This window comes from Macaca thibetana, chromosome 1, assembly GCF_024542745.1.
Source record: "Macaca thibetana thibetana isolate TM-01 chromosome 1, ASM2454274v1, whole genome shotgun sequence".
NCBI lineage: Eukaryota > Metazoa > Chordata > Mammalia > Primates > Cercopithecidae > Macaca > Macaca thibetana.
In genome coordinates this window covers 162235061-162255240 of record NC_065578.1, presented here as the reverse complement: position 1 = coordinate 162255240, position 20180 = coordinate 162235061, and the positions used below count along the sequence as shown (strand labels likewise).

The 20180-nt window shown below is 53.4% G+C and overlaps 2 protein-coding genes across 6 annotated transcripts in view; one reads left to right on the top strand and one right to left on the bottom strand.

Annotated features, from left to right (window-relative positions):
• LOC126949586 (maestro heat-like repeat-containing protein family member 7) overlaps nt 1-4668 on the top strand; it is a 46542-nt gene extending 41874 nt beyond the window's left edge. For both annotated transcript variants that reach the window (XM_050782160.1, XM_050782159.1), the window contains 3 exons: nt 3033-3135; nt 3719-3778; nt 4392-4668. In XM_050782160.1, the coding sequence (XP_050638117.1) occupies nt 3033-3135; nt 3719-3778; nt 4392-4543 (315 nt within the window). In that variant the 3' untranslated portion in view covers nt 4544-4668. The remainder of the gene's footprint in view (nt 1-3032; nt 3136-3718; nt 3779-4391) is intronic.
• Nucleotides 4669-7404: 2736 nt separating this feature from the next.
• The window catches only part of KIF21B (kinesin family member 21B), a 59699-nt gene continuing 46923 nt past the window's right edge, over nt 7405-20180 (bottom strand). For 2 of the 4 annotated variants that reach the window (XM_050782157.1, XM_050782158.1), the window contains 7 exons: nt 18952-19088; nt 17534-17714; nt 15228-15392; nt 14792-14909; nt 13505-13675; nt 12739-12938; nt 7405-11595 (listed from right to left, as the gene is read on the bottom strand). In XM_050782157.1, coding sequence (XP_050638114.1) covers nt 11538-11595; nt 12739-12938; nt 13505-13675; nt 14792-14909; nt 15228-15392; nt 17534-17714; nt 18952-19088 — 1030 coding nt within the window. In that variant the 3' untranslated portion in view covers nt 7405-11537. The other 2 variants (XM_050782155.1, XM_050782156.1) reach the window with 1 other exon arrangement.

The following is a 20180-nucleotide window of genomic DNA, read 5'->3' as shown; positions in this document are numbered from 1 at the left end:
CAACAAGATGAAGTATAGTCTTTGATGTCTATTGCAGATGCACTCCTAGAAAATCCAGTATGTAGTTGAACTGTGAAAAACTACTCTGTTATCTAAAAGAGCCAACTTCTAGGCATGGATTAGTATAAGTAGGATTTTGGTAGACATAAATGTGTAATGGGATATTAGAAATTGGTGTACCCTCCTCATCATTTTGAAAACCATAAACATCCCCCAGTTCCATAATTCCCTCCACACAGTATAGTCCCCAGTTGAGAACCCATGAATTGTTTCTAGGAGAGAAAGTGGCTCAGGGTTGTTAAGAGAAGCAGGAAATCCATGCCGGGTGCGGTGGCTCACACCTGTAATCCCAGCACTTTGAGAAGCCAAGGTGGCCGGATCACCTGGGAACAGGAGTTTGAAACAGCCTGGCCAACATGGGAAAACCCTTGACTCTACTAAAAATACAAATATTAGCCAGGCGAGATGGCGGACGCCTGTAATCCCAGCTACTGGGGAGGCTGAGGCAGGAGAATCGCTTGAACCCAGGAGGCGGAGGTTGCAGTGATCTGAGATCGAGTCACTGCTCTCCAGCCTGGGTGACAGAGCAAGACTCTGATTGGGGTGAAATTTCCCCCATTGATGTTGGCAAATAATTTAAAATGTAAAATACTGCATAGATCAAACAAAAAAAATATCTTCAGGCTGACTTTTCTCATGGACTGTCAGTGTGCAGTCCGGTCCAGGCAGGAGACATGGAAGCAGGAGGCTGGGCCACAGTGTTCTGTGGAGGTTTGGGCCCAGTGAGGAGCAGGACTTGAGGCTGTAGGCAAGGGGAGTTGTTGAAGCATTTTAAGCAAGTGGGTAGCATGGTTAGAGAGCTGTGCATTTCACACAAATCACCCAAGCTACAGATCAGAGAAACGTTCCCAAGGGATGGAATTGGAGCCTGTGCTGTATAGAGTGTCTGGGGAGAGATGATGAAGTCAAGAAGACAAAGGCATGGGCGGGATTAGCTAGTTGAGGAGATCGATTTGATATGAAGTGTGAAAGTAAAAGTTGCCTCTTGGCTTCTGACATGGGTGAATGCTGGTGTCCTGGACTGAGGTCAGAAATACAGAGGGAGGAACAGGTGTGGAGGGGAAGGTGGTGGCTTGATTTTGTGCATGTTAAGCTTCTAAAATCTGTGAGAACACCACAGGTTTGTGCTTCCATTGGAAGTTAGATATGTATCACTGAAGCTTGGAGAACAGGGCTGTGTTTGGTGAACCCTGAGCATACCGTTGGGTAGTAGATGAAGACTGCAACCCTAAGCCCAGATACGCTCTCCTAAGGAAATTGTGTGGTGGAAGGAGCATATGAGTCAACACTGGGATCCCAGGAGACATCAGTGCCAAGGATCCCACAGAGGAGACTAGAAAGGGAAACCTGGCAGAAAGTCAAAGGAGGACAACAAGAGAGGAGGGTCATGGTCACCTAGGAAGGACCATGACCAGTTTCAGGAAGCAGTCAAGGGTACAAAAACCCAAGGGTTTCTCGGGTAACTTCAAAAGATGGGAGAGATGAGCAGGCAGGCTAGGCTCAGCCTCCCCACCTCCTTCGACCCCAGCAGCCCCACTTCTCCTTCTCCTTCTCTTTCTCCTTCCTCTTTTTTTGTAGAGACAGAGTCTTGCCATGTTGCCCAGGCTGGTCTCCAACTCCCGAGCTCAAGTGATCCTCTTGCCTTGGCTTTCCAAAGTGCTGGGATTACAGGCGAGGGCCACCACACCCGCCCCCCACCCCTTCTATTAGTTTGAGATATTGGGTTTCCAGTTAAGATTTCTTTTTGAAGAAAAGATCCTGCCAAAAGAAGCTGGGAAAAACCATGGATGTAGCCTTCTGTTTTAAGAACTTAGACTGCAGAGTGAAAGAGGAGAGTTAGGATCGGAGCTAGGAAGGAGATGCAGGAGGCGGGGTTTGGGTTAGTGGTTGTTGCAAAGGGAAGGACACATCATCCTTTGAACCTTCAAGGATGGAAGTCTGATGAACGCAGAAGGGGCTGTATTCCTAGGCAGGCGATGGAAGGTATGAAAACACGTAATTACATGCAGCACTGCTAGGCTCTGTTTATTTTTATTTATTTATTTTAAATATTTTATTTCATTTTATTTTATTTATTTACTTTTTTGGAGACAGTCTGGCTTTGTTGCCCAGGCTGGAGTGCGGTGGCGCGATCTCGGCTCACTGCAACCTCCACCTCCTGGGTTCAAGCGATTCTCCTTCCTTAGCCTCCTGAGAAGCTGGATCTACAGGCGCGTGCCACCACACCTGGCTGATTTTTTGGCATTTTGGTACACACGGGTTTCACCGTGTCGCCCAGGCTGGTCTTGAACTCCTGAGTTCAGGCGGATCTGACTGCCTTGGCCCTCCGAAAGTGCTGGGAGTACAGGCGTGAGTCACTGTGCCTGGCCTATTTTAAAAATTTTAGGTTCGGGGGCATGGGTGCTGGTTTGTTACATGGGTATATTGTGTGATGCTGAGGTTTGTGCTTCTAATGTTCCCATCCCCAAGGAGTGAACATAGTCCGTAGGTAGTTTTGCAACCCTTGCCCCACTCCCTCCCTCCTGTTTTTTGGAATTCTCAGTGTTTATTGTTCGCATCTTTGTGTTCGTGTGACTGAGGCTCTGCTTAAACAGAATGCTGTAGGATGATCTTTTGCAACCTAAAGCATATGACCTTGAGATTGAAGATTTAAACTAAGATAGAAATAAACAGGATTTAAGCAATAGGGTTCACCTTATTGTTGGGAGTAGGAGAAAAAAATGTATGTGCCAAACACTGGGGCCAGTCTCTATGAGCTTCATGCTTAAACTGGGTCAAGGCCAGGGAGTATGATCTCTGTGGCATGGTCAATCCGGGAAGGCTTCATGAAAGAAAGAAGATTTCAGGAGCTGTGGTAGGAGGGGATGGAGATGGAGACGGTTTTGACAGATTTTTGCACTCAGGGGATGGCTCCTGTGTAATCTCAAAACGGTCTGAGGGTCCCTTCCATAATCTGACACCTTTTCTTACAGCTGGAGCAGGAGACAAACAAAGCCCTCTGGTTCCTGAAGCAGTGTGTGGCTCTCTTCAAGAGCCCACAGGTTCCCATCCGCTGGGCAGCTGTGTGGTTTGCAGGTATGGCCTTTCGTCTTGTTGGAGCTACTGTGTCCTTGTTGTAGGGTCCCTTAAACTGACTGGGCACCCAGGACATGAGGACACACAGAACCCATGGGAATTACATTGGGGGGTGGGAGTGGAGGTGGGAGTGCCTGCCTGTGCCTGCCTGCTCCCTCCCCTGCAGGAAGCTCCTGGTCGGGTTGGGTGGTAACCTTCCCATAGCAGAATGTGCCAAGTCCTAGGAGACCAACCAGCAGAGAGACAAAGGGTGGGGCATATGGGGTCTGGGAGCTGCTCAGTGGGGGAAGTTCAGAGGTAGGTGGGGGACTGCCTCAGATCACCCCAGGGAACAGCTGTTCAGGGCAGAGGAGTATCCACTCCTTCACCCAGCCCAATTTGCTTAGAACCCTTCAGAGAAGCAAGGGACACAAGTTTGACTTTACGGGAAAAGTTCAAACCTGAGGCTGGTGGCCAAGGGAGGGAAAGACAGGAAAAAGGAGGGGAATGGTGAGTGTTTTGGGAAGGGGGCCGAGAGTACTTGCAGCCAGGACCCCACTGATTCCTGGTGGGGCCTCTGAGGTGCTTCTCTGCGTCCCTGTAGGCCAGATTATCCAAACCCTAGACTTGGAAGAGATTGATGAAATTGAGGAGGCGTACACAGGTGAGTGGCAGCCCAGTTGCCCCCTCCTTGCATCTTTTAGTGGCACCGGTGTTGGTGGGGAATGCTCAGAAGTTAGGAAAAGTGGGCAGATGGCCTCACAAAAATGATCATCCAGAAGTGTGAAGAGGCAGGCTCATTCCCAAGGTGCTTAGGTTCTGAGGTGCTGGTCAGAGCCCTCCTGCCCCATGTTCACTCACACCCTCACCACCATGGAGCCCATTCATCAGCCAGGAGGGTCCCTTGGGTTTCTTGTAGAAGAGACAGCGCTGGGCTCCCATATGTAGTTGAGTCCCTGGCTGCAGCTCTCTTTGAAGTCAGAGAACTTCACACATAGCTATTCTATGGGAAAGAGAGGACGCAGGGCCAGGGAGGGGCAGAGGAGAGGAGTGAGTGGTTGGTAATGGGTGCAGGGTGAGGAGCAAGTGGGCGTCACATCTCCCTGTGCTCACAGCAGCTATGTGGCCTTGCTTGCAACAGAGCGTTGTGGACTCCTAGAAGAAACTCTTGCTCGTAGTTTAAAATCCACCAGTCCTGACCCCATTGCCTGGTACCTCTCTGCCACAGGGCCTAGGCCCTCCTGCAGCCCACTATCCTTTCTCTGTCTGTGTTTCAGCCCTAAGGCACATGCAGAGAGACTCTGATCCCATGGTCAGCTGCCTCACCACGCAGACTGTCTATATCCTGGAAGCCAAGAAGAAGCTGCTTCTGGCCAAGGCCCCGACCTCCTGCTTCTGCAGGAGGAGGCCCCAAAGGCACTACTTCTGAGCTTGCATCCTTGAGTCTCAGATGTAGGCCTGACCATCAGACCCTGTGACAATGGGGCCAGATTCCTGGGTCCTGCGCTAGAAATGGAGGCATATCCCTGCAGAATCTTTGTAATAAAAGGAAAAAGCATGCACCTTTGTGAAAATAGCTATTATGTTGTCTTGCCAGTCAATTCTTGGCCTTCTGGGGTAGAGTCACTTGTGAGCCACCTTCTCTCCTGTGAACATCTGGGTCGGGGAGACCTTTCCCTGCTCTGCCCCTCTGCTCCCTTCTCCCATTCAGCCATGGGTCTGAGGCCAGAGCCAGCTGTTTCTTTTGAACCAACCTCAACTATGAGCCGAGGGGGAAGTAATGTCGGCATACATGAGGTGTTCTAGAATGCAGTTGTGATGGTAAGCAACAGAGTTGCTTAAGCAGGAAAGTGATTTATTAAAGGGTTGTTAGTGAAAAACCTCCTGGAAGATCAGAGAGTTTGGGTACCACAGAGCCAGGGACAGTGCTGCTCTATAGAAACACCACCACGACTGGCCCTTGGCACAGCCCAAACCACACCCCATGTGTCAACACTCAGGCCTGGATACTTGTCCTGCAGTGCCCTGCCTCTGCCAGGGCAGTTTTGCTTTGTTACAAGCGATGATAAAAGATAGATCTTACTAAAAACCTATTAACAGGTCAAGTGCATTGGGATGAGACCCACCTCAAAGACTGCTCTGACACCCCCACAAGTCACCTCCTCACTTTGGTCAGGCACAAAATAACAGATACAAGGTAATGAATAAATGGAAAGTAATGGATTCTAGGGCCATCTCTGTCCCAGGATGATTTTGGCCAACTCTGTTGGCCTCTATGGGCCTCAATTCTGTAAAATGTAAATTTATAAACAGAGAGTTGGGAAACATTATCTTTCTTTGTTTTTAAAACTCAACTTCAGACGCTGAGAAAAAGATACCTTTTAAGATACCACCTAGTTCTGACAATTGAATGGCTCTTACCAAATTCTGAGAGGTGCCATTCCCTTGTGCCTGGGAAAGCTGCCCCATAGCTTATATCCTAAATGGAATTTTTCTTGACACTCTCTTGTTTTCCAAATTTTCTAAAGTAAGCAGATATTATGCATATAATCTGGAAACAAAACACCACCCCACATTAAAAGAATACAAGAAGAGTCTCTTAACCCAGTGTTCCTGTCCCCCCCACATCCCGCAGGAGCCTTGGCATCCTCGAGAGACAGGATGAACTGCATTTGGAAAAATTACCTTGTGTTGCAAACTTTCTGGGGGGTGCAGGGAGGAGCACAGTGGCAAGGAGGAACCAGATGGCTGGAGTCCACTGCAGGTCTGGCCCGTGACCGGTTCCCCAGTGGCCAGTCTCTGGGTCTTGCCCACACATCCTGTCTAGCCTGCAGCTGGCCATGCGCAGGTGTCACTTCCTGCAGTTCACAGTGGGCTCTTCTGTCCCACTGTCAGGCAGGATCCTATGCAAAATACGGGCCTGTGGGGAGCGAGGGTGGGGCGGGGAGTGGCGTTGGTGATGCTGGATCAGCCAGCCAAAAACAGCTGTTCACAAGAAGCACCCTGCTCCCGGGCAAGAGGCTCTGTGCCTGCCAGCGGGGCTGGCAAGTCAGGACAACTCCGCCCACGTGTGTCTCCTTCCATGGCCCAGGGTCCCTCTCACTCACCAAGGCCTTTCTGTGAGGACCAGAAGCCTCTCTAGAGGAAACCTTCCCCAGGAAGCCTTTGCCCTCCCACCCACGGTGACTTCTGCCACCTACAGACTCCAGGAATTCCCTGGCCGAGCACCTGTCACAGCCAGGTGCTGGACAAGCAGCAGGGGACCTGTGCAGGCTGAGGAAGCAATTTGGTTTTATATTTGGGAAACAAAGCAAAGAGAGACCCCACTATATTCCTGATACAAAAATCAGGAAGTTAAGCTTTTTAATCAGTCGTGGCTGGTGATGAAGATGTGGACTCTCCCTGAGGGGCCACTCTGCCCAGGGGATGGGCCAGAATCTCCGGGAGCTGGTGAAACAATTCGTGGTTATCAAAAGGGAAATATGGGTTCTTAAAGACTGAAAAGCACTGATCTAGGAAAAAAATTATGGTCACACATGGTGGCTCATGTTTGTAATCCCAGCGCTTTGGGAGACTGAGATGGGAGGTAAGGCTTGAGCCCAGGAGTTCGAGACCAGCCTGGGCAACATAGTGAGATCCCATCTCTACTCAAAAAAAAAAAAAAAAGAAAGAAAAAAATTACCTTTGTAGAGCTCTTTTCTTATATGATCTTTTTATAGTCTTGCCTTCTTTCCATAAGTGGCAAGGGACTGAGACACATCTGGCATGCACCACGCACAGCGTAGTCCAGGCCCTAGACAGGCACATGTTACATTATCAAAAGGCAAAGGCTGCTGTGTTCGGGCAGGTTTAGATGCAGATCCTGGCTCTGTCCTTACTAGCTGTGATCCTGGGAAAGTCACTTCCATCCTGAGATCTTTCTCATTTCATAAAACGAGAATGTCACCTGTCACACAGGGCAGTGAAGACACAATGAAAAATGCTCTGAACAGTGCCTAGGATATAGCAGGTGGTCCACAAATGCTGCTGCCCACTCTTCCAGCAACTGCATCTGCCTCCGGAGACAACATATGGAGTCTGGAGGAGAATGTGACACTCTCGAAGCTCTCTGCTTTCTAACTGGTGAAGCCCCAAACCCACAGCTCAGGAAGTTCTCATCAGGCTGGGCCCAGCCCCAGAGGCCTGCTGCACCCATTCACCCACCCACCACCACCACCAACTCCCTCTCCAAAGGTCCCAGCCAAAAGTCAGCAGCCCCCCGGAAGGGAGCAGGGGACACCTCCACAGACATTGGTCATTCAGGTTTTATTTATGACAACTTCTTAGAACACACACATCCAATCTAGGAACAGAAATGTACAACATGAGGCTTAAATAAGTTTCATACACTATGTACAGCCATCGGCAGAGGTACAAAACATATATACACCTTGTGCTAGTCACATCGCGGAGGACAGCAGGAGTCTAATGAAGCCTGCAGCCTGGGCAGGGCATGATTGCTAGAAAAGAGCTGGTGGGCAGGGCAGGGCCCTGATTCATCTCAGGGGTCTTCTCTGACCCTCGGCTCTTTGTGAAGCAGTTTCTACTTCCTACTTCCCTGCAAGGCCCTCAGGACATGGTTCACGGGACTGAACTGGGGTGTGATGGGGGCTTCAAGATCATGAGTGCTGGGGATGGGGCAGGGGACAGAACAAAGATATCAAAGAAGACACAGAACTTTCCCTGCAAAATCTGTCCTTGCACATAAGACGGCAGGGAAGGATCTGGGAGTCAAGAGAGGAGAGCCAGGCCCAGGAAGGCCTGTGGGGCACTGGCCACTGACCAGGAGGCTATGCCAAGCGAGGAGAGCAGCGAGCAGTTGCCTGTTTGGGATGGCAAAGGGACACATACCACAGGTCCGGGACACACAGTGGGAGGTCACTGCTCCTGCAGGGCAGGTTCTGCCCACACAAACACGATGGTGAACAGACCAGGCACAGGCAACAACCAGGGGATATGCCTGCTCCCAGCCCAGACCACATCGGGGGATGCCCCCCAGAGCTGAGCGTTAGCAGGGCAAAGAAGTGTTATGTTCCCTAACTTCACTGCAGCCGCCTGCCGGTGTCTCCCTCCACCACATCAGGCACATGAGAAAGTCCCCATGACCTCGTGTTTTCCCCAGGTGGTTTTGTGCTTTAAACTGCCCTCTGCCCAGGCCACACAGCCCCAGACAGGCAGCAGGGCTGGACAGCTGAGGATGAAGAGATTCCTAGGCTGAATCCAGGGCGAGGCCATTCCCAGATCCACTGCTGTCCCTTCCCAAGGGGCTGAAGGTGGCACTCTGACCACCTCAAAGGCTTGGGTGTGCCAGCCTCCGCCTGTTAGTCTTTCCTCCTTCCTTGGAAATCTCGCAAGGCAGCTCCAGGCGCTGCCTTTGAGAGTTCCGGCTGCCTCAGAGGAGTCCGTCACTCACATGAAAGCAAATACTGAACTGACTGACAGTGAGGACGGGGCCCCGGCACAGGACTATGCTGAAGAGGCCCAAGGGCAGTGGGGATGGAAGACTCCTTCTATCCAGGGAACCCGCTCATAAGCTTCGAAAGCACAAAGTGGGGCTTGACCCAGGAGACAGGGAATCAGAGCAAGCTCTTCAGGCTCACTAGGGCTAGGACTCAGCCTGAACTCAGGCGTTTAGAGATTTGGGGTGCGGGGTTTAGAGAGCGCTTTACTCCTGGTCCCATGGTATACAGATGTGGCTGGGCCTGACAAGGCTCAGATCTTAAGATGGGCACAGAAGGGTGAGAAGTTAGCTGGCGAGTCCCAGAATTAGCACGAGCCATGGGCCAAGGCCTGGTCTGAGCAAGGGCAGCCCCCTGTCCCAGACACAGGCATCCCCAATCTCACTTTGGACAGAGGCAACCTGGGAGGAACTTCCCGGGCCGGGTCTATCCAGTCTGCCTGCGAGACCCTGCCATTGTGCTCAAATCACAACCATTTTGTGCTTCCAACACTTAGGGTGCTTGTGCAGTGATTGGAGCTGGGGGCCTGCCCCCTAACGATGGACCCTGGACATCCCTGAAAGAGTGGGCAGAGACTCCAACTCTCATGGAGCACAACTTGGGGTGTCTCAGGGATGCTGGGCTCAGGGCTCCCGAAGGACTTCAAGTTTAGAGAGTCAATGACACTTGCCAGGACAGCAGAGCTGGCCCCGCCGTGAGGTAGCTGACCCATCGGAAACAGCGGAAAATGGGCAATGATGATGAGCACCTCTCGCGGGGCCGTAAGATCACACTTCGTGTGAGAACACGCCTTGCAGCTACAGTGCAGTCACCCCAGGTGGGGCATCCCCCGCCCAGCTGTGGGAGCTCAGGGGACAGAGTCTTATGTGTTTCTATCGCTTGTAAACAGTCATGCGGACGGATTCTTTCTTACAGGTTGCAAGGTCAAAACCTTCTGTTCAGGTGGGGAGGGATGGAGAGGAGTGGGAAGAGATTTGTGGCCACATCTCAGAGCTAAGGGGTTACCCAGCACCCCTAGGGTGGCCAGAGGAAGAAGGATTTCCAGTCATTGCAGACAGACTGTTCAGGTCCTGGGAGACCAGCATCTGAGGCAGTCTCCTTCCTGCCATCAGCAGGCCCAGACTTCAATACCACTTCCAGCAGGGCCAGCACCAGCAGGACAGCCTTCTTAGCCTCTGTGGCAGCTCCGAGGAGGGCACGGGGAAGGGACCAGGCCTCACTTAACCTCCACTGGGGCCTGCCTCCCCACAACACTGGGCGCCACATGGAGAGGGCTCCAAGTGCCCTGGCCCAAGATGGAGAGGAGCCAAGGGCAGAAACACAGAACCACCTCCGGTAAGTCCAAGTCACTGCGTCCTCTGAAGGGAGGTGGGGCTGGCTCTTGGCTCCCAGACTGAAGCCGGGAAGCACAAGACCAGCGAAGCAAGGGAAAAACAGAGTGGGCAACTTTGGGTGGGGGTGGGGCGGGGGAGACGGATGGAGCTCAGTACCTCCCAAGGCCCACTCCTGTAATTCCAGAGTTTCCCCAACAGGGGGCGCCAGAACACTGATTTAACAACCTCCCCGGAGCTCGGTGTCCTGAGCTCGGTGTCCCCAGCCCCGGGGCAGAGGAACTGCCGACGCCCTCCTCCTTGATAATTTCCTACAAGGGAGGGCCTGCGCTCCATGCCAGTTTTAAGGCTGAAAATGTGTCTCCTGAATAACCAGAGAGAGAGAAGCTGGAGAGACTCCCCGGCCCAGTGCGGGGCTGCAGGGCTGGGGAGGGGCGGGGGCCAGGGTGCCGGGCCGTCTTCCCCATCCGAGCCGCCTCCCAGCAGACACAGCCCCCACGCTGCTTCCTACGTGGCCCACGCAGGACTCTGGGGTGGAAACCCGGGGCCTGGGCTGTGGGGTGAGCGCCCCCGCCTTCCCAGGGGCGCTGGGCACCAGACCTCGCGAGTGAGAAGACACATGTGGTGCCACGGGCATGGCTGGTGTAAGGCTGCCCGGCACGGGTGCCAGGCCCCGGGACGGAGGAAGGCACTGAGCGTCAGGCGGCCTAGAGGCCAGGGGTACGCTAGAAGGCTCCCTGGGGGCTGTGTCGGGGACAGGTCCAAGCTGCAGCGTGAAAGGAGCAGCTCCCTCCTCCGCAAAGCAAACAGAGGCGGCGGCCCTGGAGGGCCGGGGCAGCGGACTCCCTTTGGAATTTCTGGCCCCCAAGAGCTGAGGGAAAGAATATATGGGAAGAAACTTCAAGTCAGTTTCCAGGAGGCAACAGCAAAAAATAAAAATAACAAAATAAATAACTGAAGTATTTCTGACTGTCTCCCCAAAGGAATCTTTCTAGCAGCTCTATCTTGGCCCCATCTGAAAGGGACCCCAGGGAATTGTTGGGGCCAGCTGGGGCTATCTGCGGGTGGCCAGAGGGTTAAGGGTTAGCTGCAAGGCCCAGCCGCCCACACCTGGTTTCCTTAGCTACCTGAGGACTATCTTTTTGGGCTCAGAGGCAGGTGCAGTGGCTCTAGAGGCTGGGCTGGGAGGCAGGGGGAGGCCAGCTCCTCGGAAGGGTGGGATGGGGCCAGGCTGCTGCACCTCCCCACAGGGCCCCACCACTGGGCCAAAGGCCTGAGAAAGGGGCAGAGCCAGTTCAGCAGGAGACAATGTGGCCAGGACCACTGGGAGTGGAACAAGAAGGGATAATGCCCTTTGGCTTCACAGCTTGATTTCCTCCCCAGCCCCTCTCTCACCCAGAGGCTCCAGAGAGGCAGGAGAGGGACTGAGGGAAGTGTCCTGTGGGAAGGCCAAGGGAGAGGGAGGAGGACAGGAGAGGGGGCCACGCCCTCTGTCCCCAGGGCAGCTGGCCCCATCGGCTGGGTCACAGCTTCCCTTCCATGCTGTCCAGGCTGCCGGGGTCGAGGGTCCGGGGGCATCCCTCTGACCTCACTCCTAGGGTGGGCCGCTGTGGGGTAACCGCCGGACACTCCAGAACTTCACCGTCAGGTCACTGGGGTGGAGGACAAAGTGGAGGGGCGTGGGTCAGCTCTTACAGTGAGCTCGGCTGGCTGCCCCCAAAAGTAGAGGATGAACTGGATTCCCCAAACTCCCCAAATGCGGTTGGGGCTGGGAGGCAAGCATCGCTTACGGGGAGGTGGACTGCAGGTGGTGGGGTGCTGGGCAGATGGAGAGGCCTGTGCACTCGGAGGCCCCCGGGGGAGCTTTGTCATGGGTTTTTTTTGGGGGGATGTTTTGTTCTGTCCAGGCCTGAAGTCTCCCCCATCTGCTCCCTGGCACCCATCTCCTGGGGCCTGTCCCACTGTTCATGCTCGGGAGAGGATGATGGGAGCAGGAGGGACAGGCAGGGCACCTCTCTGGGCCAGGCAGGACAGGAAGGGAGAGGAAGAAGGAGGAGTAAAATAATCTCATACCGTTAAGAAGCAGCTCAGATCGAAGTGGGGAAAGAGAGGGAAAAGGAAAGAGGGGGAAAAGGAAAGAGGGGAAGAATGAGAGAGGAGACAGGGAGAGATGGGGAGGGTCAGGGCAGGGTGGTGGCGCGGCCCTTTATGGCCAGGACTCGGCGAGGAAGGCAGGGGGTGAGTCCAGGGACGTAATTCCACAACTTTACCCGGCAGTCACTGTGGGGGGAGAGAGGCGAGGACAGAGAGGAGAGGTGGGAGGAGATGGGAAGGGGAAGGGAGAGAAGGGACAAAGTCGGAACAAGAAAGAAAGCCGTCTGAGTAGCACCCCATGGGACAGAGGGCCTGGGGGCTCCCCAAGCAGGGGGCCAGAGCAGGAGGCGTGTGTAAGAGACATGGTCTGGGGACTGGCAGGGCTGCTCTGTGCTCTGAGAGATACCTGGACGGGGGAAGACAGCCAGGGCAGGGGAGGGTAGGAAGGGCTTGGAGACAAGCGGGCAAGGCCTGGCCCGGGGCCCAGTACCTTCCCCCTCCCCTGCCTAGCACAGTGCCCAGCATATGGTGGGCACCCACTGAAGGCTGGCACAGGCTAGGTATGCAAAGGAGGCCACCATGGAATCCGCTCTGTGAACTGAGCCTGTGGGGACAACTGCAGGGCCCTGAGCCTCCCAGCCTCCCCTGCCCATACCAGGAGATGAGGGGAGCAGAGGCAGATCTCTCTGTCCAGCACCCACCTGGAGGCTGTGAAGATGTGCTTGGCATTGGTGCAGATGGCATTGATGGGGCTGTCGTGCCCCTTGATCTCACCGATGGGCGTGAAGTTGTCCACGTTCCAGACCTTGATGACGCCCGCACGGCAGGCGCTGAGCAGCATGGGGCGGCCTGGGATGAAGGCCAGGGCGCACACCCAGTCCTTGTGTGCATTGGGGATTTGCTGCGGGAGGATCAGGGCTGGTGAGGGCTGGGGGAGGTGGTGAGGGAGAGAACCTGCCCCAGGGCCCCTCTTGCTAGTAGTGGAGCTACTTCCAGGGTCCCCTGGCCTCTAGACCTGCCACACAGGCAGGTGACACTGGTTCCAGGAGCCATGCTAGTTGGCCTGTGCTGTGGGCTTTAGGAGACCAGAGATAGGTCCCTCTGCTCTTCTTCCCAGGTTCAAGCCTAAGATCCTGCCCTGGCAGAGAACCCTTCAGCCCTCACATGGGTCAGGCTAAAACACAAATGCTCCCAGGAAAGGAAGTGGGTAACTGAGCTTCACATTCAAACGCAAGAGCTGAGAGCAAAGGCTTTGCTGAGGGCAGGTTGCCTAAGGGGGAGGTGTGGCATCAAGAAAGGCCATGGGTAGGGAAGGGAGGATAGAGACAGTGGAGGAAGAGGGAGAACAGGAGGGCTTGGGCAGCTGTGAAAACCATCCGGCCTGGGGCCCAGGGTCTCCAAGGCTCTGCGTGTGCTATGGGAACCACCCCACCTGAGTCTACCCTCTCCCCTTCCTCCTGACCCCACCTGGATGAGCTCCTGCTGGTCTAGGTCCCACTTCTTGATGCCATTATCTCGGGAGCCACTGAACAGGATGTCTCCCTGGATGGCGAGACACTCGATGCCGTCGTAGTGCGGGGGCTCAAAGTTGTGAGTGGGGCCAATGGTGCCCGTCACACACTCACCCAGCTCGAACATCTGCGGGAGGAGGGGCCAGTAGGGAGAGGCCAAGTGGGAGGAGGGAAGGCAGGGCCTGCAGCACTGTGGACCCAGGGGCATGAAGACACAGGAGTCTGGCTAGGGTGAGAGCCACTGCCCTCTGGGGAGAGGAGCTTCCCAGCAGGTGAAGGTTCCTGGAGGTGGGGCTGCTCCTTCCACGGGCCTGGGAACACTGACGGTTCAGGTCTTGACCCTTCCCGTGGACACTGGGGCAGGGGTGGGGGGAGACCAAGTCAAGTAATGCAGGGGTGAATCAGCTCATCACGCCGAGACCCCACAGCTCAACAGGCAGCTGCTAAGGAGAAAGGCGGGTTTGGGGTGTGAGCCTCCCTCTAGAATTCTTTTGTTTTTTACTAAATATTCACCATAATCCCACCATCCCTGAAAATCCTGCTTCCTTCCAGTTTCTTTTTTGTTAGAGACTGAGTCTCACTCTGTTGCCCAGGCTGGAGTACAGTGGCTCAAACTCAGCTCACTGCAACCTCTGCCTCCCAGGTTCAAGCGATTCTCCTGCCTCAACCTCCCGAGTAGCTGGGACTACAGGCACCCGACACCATGCCTGGCTAATGTTTTGTATTTTTAGTACAGACAGGGTTTCACCATGTTGGCCAGGCTGGTCTCAAACTCCTGACCTCAAGTGATCCTCCCACTTCAGCCTCCCAAAGTGCTAGGATTACAGGTGTCAGCCACCACGCCTGGCCTGCTTCCTTTCAGTTTCTGACTGTGTATGGACAGTTTTCAATGGCATAATCAGAGAGCAAACAAACTAGTGTTGTTTGTCTACTTCATGTTTGGTTTGCTATTTATCATTTTAATAGCTGCAATGTATCCCATTTAGTGGATTTTCCATAATTTGATTGTTATTCTATCCTTCAACATATAAGTTATTAATTTTTCACCAGTTACAAAATAATGCTGCAATCTATAACTTTCTGCACATAACTTCTTGCCTTCTTTGGGGTGATTTCTTCAGCAAACATCCCCAGAAGGCTTCTAATTTTTCGTGGGTACTCCCAAGGCAACAGAGGGCAAAGACTGGGGAGAGTGGAAGACCAGCCCTGACCCAGGCCTCAGAGCTGAGGCAGCCCCAGATACCTTAACGTAGTGGTCCTTGGAGCCAGTCACCACAAGGTCGTGCTGGCTGGCTGTCTGGGTGACCGTCAGGCACATCACAGGACCGATGTGGCCAGTCAGCTTGCCAACAGGCTGGAACCTGCAGTGGGAAGAGGCCCAGCCGGGGTAGGTGAATTAGAGGGGACCCTGGCTTGGGGTGGGGTGTCTGCCCCAGAACAAACAGGCCTGGTCAGGGTACTCACCCACCCCCGCTTGGTTAAGGCAAGATCAAGAATCTAGACAACAGCTGCCCTGCATCCCAGCAGTCTCACTAGAGGGGGCACAGGCCCAGCAGCATGGGGGGAATAAAGGTGTTGCTGAGGTCCTACCCACCCTGGGGTGGGTCCCCCTGAGCCAAGACCTGGGGACCTTGCCTGGGCATGCCAACGCCCCCTCTCTCCCCAGGTATCACACTGACCTGCTAAGCTCCCAGATGCGGACGGCGTTGCCTGAGGCGGCGTACAGCATGGTGCCCGAAGGGCTGAGGGCGATCTGGTTGATCTGATGCTCACCCTGAGCACTGGTGATGGCACGGGTGGACGTGGCGGCACAGGCATCCCCTGAGATCACCTGGCCTGAGGATCTGCCCATAAGGGAGAAAGGCAAGGCCAGAGGTCAAAACAATCCATGTGCACAGTGCAGGGAACCCATAAAACGTCACTAAGACCAGCCCAAATAACCCACTTCTAGGAAGTCTTCCTTGACTGACAGAGAAGAGCAATAGCTTCTCCCATAAGTGAGACCCAGGGAAGAGCTCCACTCCAGTCCCCGGTGAGTCAACTCCCCATGTGGCCTGCCTGTGTGCCTGGTCACTGGCTTGGAAAGATGGTAAGGCTCAGTCATGAGACTGGGTGTGAACCTGGATCTTCCGGAAATCAACCTCTCTGAGTCTCAGTTTCCTCATCTGTTAAAAGAAGTGATTATACCCATTCTGTTTACTTTTTTTTTTTTTTTTCCCTGAGATGGAGTTTCGCTCTTGTTGCCCAGGCTGAAGCGCAATGGCGTGATCTTGGCTCACTGCAACCTCTGCCTCCCGGGTTCAAGCGATTCTCCTGCCTCACCCTCCTGAGTAGCTGGGACTGTAGGCATGCACCACCATGCCAGGTTAATTTTTATTTTTAGTAGAGACGGGTTTCTTCATATTGGTCAGGCTGGTCTTGAACTCCTAACCTCAGGTGATCCGCCTGCCTCAGCCTCCCAAAGTGCTAGGATTACAGGCATGAGCCACCACACCCAGCCTGTTTACATTTATTTATTTGTTTGTTTGAGATGGAGTTTCACTCTTGTTGCCCAGGCTGGAGTGCAATGGTGCAATGTCGGCTCACTGCAATCTCCGCCTCCCGGGTTCAAGCAATTCTCCTGCCTCAGCCTCCTGAGTAGCTGGGATTACAGGCATGTGCCACCATGCCTGGCTAATTCTGTATTTTTAGTAGAGATGGGGTTTCACCATGTCGGTTAGGCTTGTCTAGAACTCCCGACCTTAGGTGATCTGCCCGCCTCGGCCTCCCAAAGTGCTGGGATTATAGGCGTGAGCCACCACGCCCAGCCTTGTTTACTTTTTTTTTTTAAAGACTTAATTTTTTTTAAGGCTAGTTTTAGGTTCACAGCAAAACTAAGCACAAGATACAGATATTTCTCACATGCCCCTGCCCCCACACAGGCACAGTCTCCCCTGTTATCAACCAGAAAGCTGCCTGGGTTTTCATTATGAACCCATGTTGACATGTTGTATTGCCCAAGTCCACAGTTCACGTTCAGGTTCACTCTTGGTGGTGTACTTTCTAAGGGTTTGAACGAATGTATAATGGCATGCATCTACCATTATAGCATCATACAGAATAATTTCACTGCCCTAAAAACCCTCTGTTTATTTATTCATTATTATTATTTTTTGAGACAAGGTTTGCTCTATCGGCCAGATTGGAGTGCAATGGCACAAACATGGCTCACTGCAGCCTTGACCTCCTGGGCTCAAGCAACGTTCCACCTCAGCCTGCTGAGTAGCTGGGACTACAGGCACGCACCACCATGCTCAGCTAATTAAAATATTTTTTTTTGTAGAGACAGAGTTTCCCTTTGTTGCCCAGGCTGGTCTTGAACTCGTGGTCTCAAGTGATCCTCCTGCTTCAGCCTCCAAAATACCTGGGATTATAGGCATGAGCCATTGTGCCCAGCCTGTTTACTTTTTAAGGATCAAATTAATAGATTGTATTACAGTGTTAATGTAAGGATGTAGTATGACTTCTGGTAAAAAAAAACCCACAATCTTTATTTTGCAAGGCTCTTGGTCTCAGTTCTGCCTCCCCTGCCCTATGCCTGTGTGTCTGAGACTGTCGGGGCAGGGCTCAGGGCCATGACTGGGTGGTCACCTACACAGGCAGTGTCCAGCATGGCTTTGGGGGCTCGCCCTGTTTCCTAGCTCCTCTTTCAGACTCATAGGATGATATCTAACACACCTCAAGGGTCAGGGTTTGGGGGACTGGGCCATGGGTAGAGGCCAGGCAGGCCAAAAATTCCTCTAGTGGTGCTACCCCAGACACTGTCTCCCAAACCAAGAGATCTCACCTTGTATCCCAGGGTCAAGCAAGTTCATAGGCTGGTAATGGTCTTTGTGCCCATGTAGCTGGGCTGTGCTGTGCTGAGTGGGTCACTTGGGCTGGGAGCATTTGCACCCAACCCAGCCTGCTGTAGCCCACCACTGCGAGGCAGGTGAGGGGTACTCACGTGAGAGTCCGAATGCACTTGGCTGAGTCCCGGATGTCCCACACCTTGATGTAGGAGGTGGACACGGAGAACACAAGCCCCGAGTGGCTGCAGTACTTGATGGAGACCACATTGTTGGGGTGGCCCTTTAGAGCTGCGATCTCCTGTCCCGTAACCAAGTTCCACATCTTGCAGCTTCGGTCTGTGAGAGATGGGAGGAAGCCACAGGGAGGGGAGGGATGTCAGCCACTAGGGGGCGTAGCTCTGCCTCTGCAGGGGCTGCCCAGGGTAGGGGAAAGGGATCCAGAGAGCTCCAGAGGATGGAGCTCCAGTTCTGAGAGAGAGAAACACACACACACGTGTGCTCACTGGCATGTGTGTGTGCTAGTAAAAACTCAGGGGAGAGAGAATTCCCTCAGAACTTCAGACCAGGGTTCCTCAAGCAAACTTTCCACTAACACCAGAGTTCTGTGAGCCACACTGCTAAGGTGTCCAGGGCTAAAATAAAATTCTTAAGCTTTTATGATGCCTGTTCCTCCAAACGCTAATTGCTGACAAAGTAAATGAAACAGTGCAAGCAAATGTTATGGGAAAACTTGGAATCAATCAATCACACCTAGATTGACAGCTATCCCCCTACTGCCGTGGAGAGCTATATTTATGCTTGTGTTTTAGTATGCGTGTCTATTATAGACTAGTTCTGTTGGTAAAATGAATGAATGAATGAATGAGTAAATAAATAATTCTGTATTTACTTATTGAGATACGGTCTTGCCCTGTTACCCAGGCTGGAGTGTAATTGCACAAACACAGCTCATTGCAGCCTTCACCTCCTGGACTCAAACAATCCTCCCACCTCAGCCTCCTGAGTAGCTGGGACTACAGGCACATGTCATTGTGACTAATTTTTTATTTTTTGTAGAGACAGGGTCTCACTATGTTGCCCGCCCAGATAGTCTCAGACTCCTGGGCTCAAGCGATTCTCCCGCCTCATGCTTCCAAAGTGCTGCAATTATAGGTATGAGCCATTGTGCCCAGCCTGGTAAGATGTTTGACTTTGTTGCTGTAATTAGGTAAGCGTGACTTTGTAAAGTGCTGCTGCGATCATAGGGAGTGCCTAGATGTATGAGCTGGGGTGATGTCGGGCAGTGCAAGTACAGGTGGGGCACCTGAGAAGCTTCCTGAAGTTTCCCTGGGAGCTCTGGAAGGAAGTGCTAGATGGAGCCACCAGGTCAGGTATGAAGGAAGGCTTGGCCAAGGATGCATGGGATGGAGGCCTTGAGCCAAGGTAAGAAACAAGGGTAGTAAGTAAATAGACCACCATATCCTCAACTCCTGGAGTCTCTATGTTCTCATCTCCTTTATAGACCACTCTGACAGAGGAAGCATGTGTGAGTAGGAGACCCCAACCCTACCTGGCTAGTTGGGGTTCCACGTACCTTTGGACCCTGTGAATAGCAACTCATCCGTGGCATCCAGGCAGAGGATGGGCTTGGTGTGGCCTTCGGCCATGGAGACGCACTGCAGTGGAGCTGTCCGTGCACCCTTGGCTCCTCCAACCGGGGAGATGATGCCCCTTCCCAGGAGAGAGAGAGAGAGGGCATGCTCATCAGCCAGTGAGACCGTGGCCAGGCTGATCAAGGCACGTGTGTGGGACGGGGACAGGGCGGGGAGGGGATGAGGACCTCATAACAGAGACTTAAGGACTTCAGCCAAATTCCACCAAGGTCTGAGAGCCAAGAATGGGCTACAGAGTGGAGATGGCCTGTCTTAATCAGCAATCTGTCAGTTGCCATCCTGAGCACTTCTGGGCAAGCAAACCCTGTGCTAGGCACAGCTAGAAGGTGCAGGAGGTGGGGGCTCTGTCCACAGAGAGTTCCCGTCTGACAACGTCTGACCCAGATCCTGAGACGTGAATGCACCTGGGTCCAGTTGGGCAGGGCACAGGCCCGGGGGCTGGAACTGGGCCCTACAGCTTCCACCAGAAGCTGCACGCTGCTTCAGTTAACCAAGTGTGAGGGAGGGGTGCTGAGAGGGAGGGGTGCTCAGGCCGCCACTCCCATGCACCCTGATCCCAGTAAACCCTTCTGCCAGTGACTGCCTCTGGGGCTGGCATCTTCCGAGCAGAGAGCCATGTGCACACATACACACCCCTTCCGGACCAACGGGGCCAAACCTGTGACTGGCATTTACAAAGGGCCAAATCCCTTAGGGGCCGGCTTGGCTTTGGGGTAGGAGGTTTGGGGCTCTCTGGAATGGGGCTGTATGAACCCGGAATGACACCTCCTCGCTCCCACGATGCTGGGGCAGCAAGAACGAGGCCAGCCCAAGTGAGTGTGAGGATTTTGACACATCCAGCTTCCTGAGGTTCTGAGGATGATTTATTTTCTCAGTGAGCGTCTTCTGGGATGAGACCCTGGCTGAGTTATGTCTGAAAATATATCCTAGCTTTGTTTCTTTTCCCAAGAGAACGCTGCTCCTGACAGTGACTCTGTGGCCAAGGGTCTACTGAAATGATCAAGGTTTTGCCTGTGGTGCTTCTGGCACAGCTCCCCCCAGACTCTGCCAGGCCCACCCTTGAAGATGGTGGTCCGATATGTCCAGCTGCCAGCCGGGTGCCACACATGCACAAATAGCCCCCAAGCTGCCCCAGCGCTCCGCTTCTGAC